At 36.2% G+C, this 2538-nt stretch overlaps 1 protein-coding gene across 1 annotated transcript; it reads left to right on the top strand.

Annotated features, from left to right (window-relative positions):
* The first annotated feature begins 265 nt into the window (after positions 1–265).
* LOC149184181 (uncharacterized) lies at positions 266–1214 on the top strand. Its single transcript, XM_089417415.1, has one exon. It carries the CDS (start codon positions 372–374, stop codon positions 894–896), a length of 525 nt encoding a protein of 174 aa, XP_089273541.1. The 5' UTR covers positions 266–371; the 3' UTR covers positions 897–1214.
* Positions 1215–2538: the final 1324 nt, after the last annotated feature.

Below are 2538 nucleotides of genomic sequence, written 5' to 3'. Positions count from 1 at the left end.
TAAAGTTTAATATAAGTTAGTTAAATTTTTGCAAAATTAAATATTTGCACGACAAATATGACTTAATCTATTTTTAAAGATAAAGATAATAAGAAGAGAACCCAACACCTTAAAAATATTCCATTTACTCAAATTTTAAAATGAAATTGGCACAACCTGCCACGTATATATCAAAGATATCAAAGACGGATAGCTGCCACGTGTGCGATAAAGACAGGCGGAGGGGTGGTGGCCGATCTGTTATAAACCCCCCCAACTTCAATGTCTCTCGTCCAGCTTTACTTCACGGTAAAGGGTTTTGTAGGGTTTTTGTTTTTTCCTCATTGTTTCGGTAAGGGTTTTGTGTGGGTTTTGCATTTGTTGCAGTAAATATGTCGAAATCGAGCCCCAAATCTCCTCTCGATGCATCCAGGCTGAGCAGCATGATGGAGAGATTGGGGATCCGCCCTCCATATCTCGACACTGATGCTCTGATATCCAATGCCTGCGATAAAGTCATCGAAGATGAGTGCAAGTCGAAGATCGCCAAGGAGACGGCAAAGCTCGAACAGAAGATCGTTCGCATGATTTTAAGTGGCAAAGGGGACGAATTGAAGCCCAATTCCTGCAATTCTGTGGAGGTTGGGGGGCATCACATCTGTGTTGCCACCACCGAGAAGGCGGAATCTGGCTACCGCGTATGGCAATGGCACGGCCATATCATGCTTTACGATGAAGAAAAGGGTTTTCGCCTTGAGTACATCTACGGCAATTATTTCCAGCGCCTTGAGGCAGACGAAAATGTTGAAGCCGAAAAGGATGCCGAGAATTCGGTTTTGCGCGAGCTGATGGAGAAGGCAGACGAGGTCAATGCTCGGATTTTGTGCAGAAACATTCATCTGGCCTCCAAGCGTTGAATTAAAATGTCTATTCTGACTGTGGATGTCTGGTAAAGGTTTATGGTGGGTAAGTCTACTAGGGTTTAGTTTGGGTTCTTCTGTTAGGGTTTTGAACTGGAATACGTTTTAGATTGGTCTTTAGAAGCATCCAAGATGTTGAATCTTTGGGACGTCTTTCGCAAGAAACACTTCCATGGACTTTTGTTGGCCTGCTTAGGCTTGTGTCTGGTATCATAATTTGTTTAGTTATGGATATTAAGATTAAGGGGACTGCTTTTTTGGATAAACTTGTTTATCTATGGATATTAAGATTACTGGAACCTTTTTTCTCTTTAATTCTGATAAGGGTATCTCGTAATCAGAACTTGTTTGCTTATGGGTATTAAGATTATTGGGACTATATTTTTTTTTGGATGAATTTGTTTCTTTGTGGATATTAAGATTAACGGAACTTTCCCCCTTTAATTCTGATAAACGTAATATACGATGATTTGATTGTTTGATTTCGTGGTTCTAAATTTATGTTGGGAAAATTGCATGATAGCTTTACTTTAGGGTTCATGCAGGGGATAGGGTTTAGAAGTTGGGAAATTATTGTGGATAAGACGATATGCTATTCTGTGCATATAAATGTATCGGGAAATCCTTTTTTCTTTTTTCTTTTCTGGTATATATCAGTCAATACTAAAGTGTTCTAAAAAATACTAGTGTCCTCAAAAAGTATAGAATCGAGTAGCATGAGGTTGAAAGATGCTTAGTATAATTTTTGAAGCTTATGGTAGGCACTCACTCTTATTTGCATCAGAGTGAATATAATATTATGCTTATTTGCAAGGCTTTGCTTTATATCATTTAGACACCTTATAAGGATAGCAACAATTTTGTTTTAATTCATTTGCATATAACTGGAAATGACTTTAGTAGCTGGAGGATTTTATGGGTGGGTCTTATTTTTTCTTTTGCTCTACCCTAGTTGATGCTAAACTGTTCTTAATAAATGTGATATCAAGAGAATTGAATTCATTTGCGTTCTACTGGAAATGATTTCTAGAAGCAGAAAGATTTTATAGGTGGGTCTCTAGGAGTTATTTTTTATTTATTTTTTTGCTCTGCACTAGTTGATGCTAAACTGTTCTTAATAAAATGTGATATCAAGAGAATTGAATTCATTTGCATTCAACTGGAAATGATTTCTAGTAGCAGAAGGATTTTATAGGTGGGACTATAGGAGTTTTTTATTTTTATTTTTTAAATTTTTTGCTCTGCACTAATTGATGAAAAACTGTTTTTAGTAAATGTGGTATCAAGAAAATTGAAGATTGAAGGATGCTCGGCATGATTTTTGAACATCATATAATAGGTGCTTTTTATTTATAATGTTGATTGTTTGAATGATTTCTCAATTCCCAAATATATATTGAATAGAATATTATATGCATATTATTGCACGGTTGTCCATGATACCCCATTTAGTCATTATGCAGGTGGCAAGGTGGCAACTGTTTGGTTTCGTTATATATATGATAGTTATTTTTTTCTTTTGCTCTGCACTAGTTGATGCTAACCTGTTCTTAATAAAGAGGAACTTGAAGATTGAAGGATGCTCAGCATAATTTTTGAAGCTTATATAATAGGTGCTTTCCATTTAAACTGTTGATTG

Source organism: Pinus tabuliformis, chromosome 3_2, assembly GCF_031772625.1.
Source record: "Pinus tabuliformis cultivar Carrire ecotype Pingquan chromosome 3_2, CPIR1, whole genome shotgun sequence".
In the NCBI taxonomy this organism is placed as follows: Eukaryota; Viridiplantae; Streptophyta; class Pinopsida; order Pinales; family Pinaceae; genus Pinus; species Pinus tabuliformis.
Note: the sequence above shows the minus strand (reverse complement) of the source record. Positions and strands in the feature narration are given on the sequence as shown.

What these genes read in the sequence shown, in the direction of transcription:
- LOC149184181 (XM_089417415.1), top strand. Translation starts at nt 372, where the DNA reads ATGTCGAAATCGAGCCCCAAATCTCCTCTCGATGCATCCAGGCTGAGC.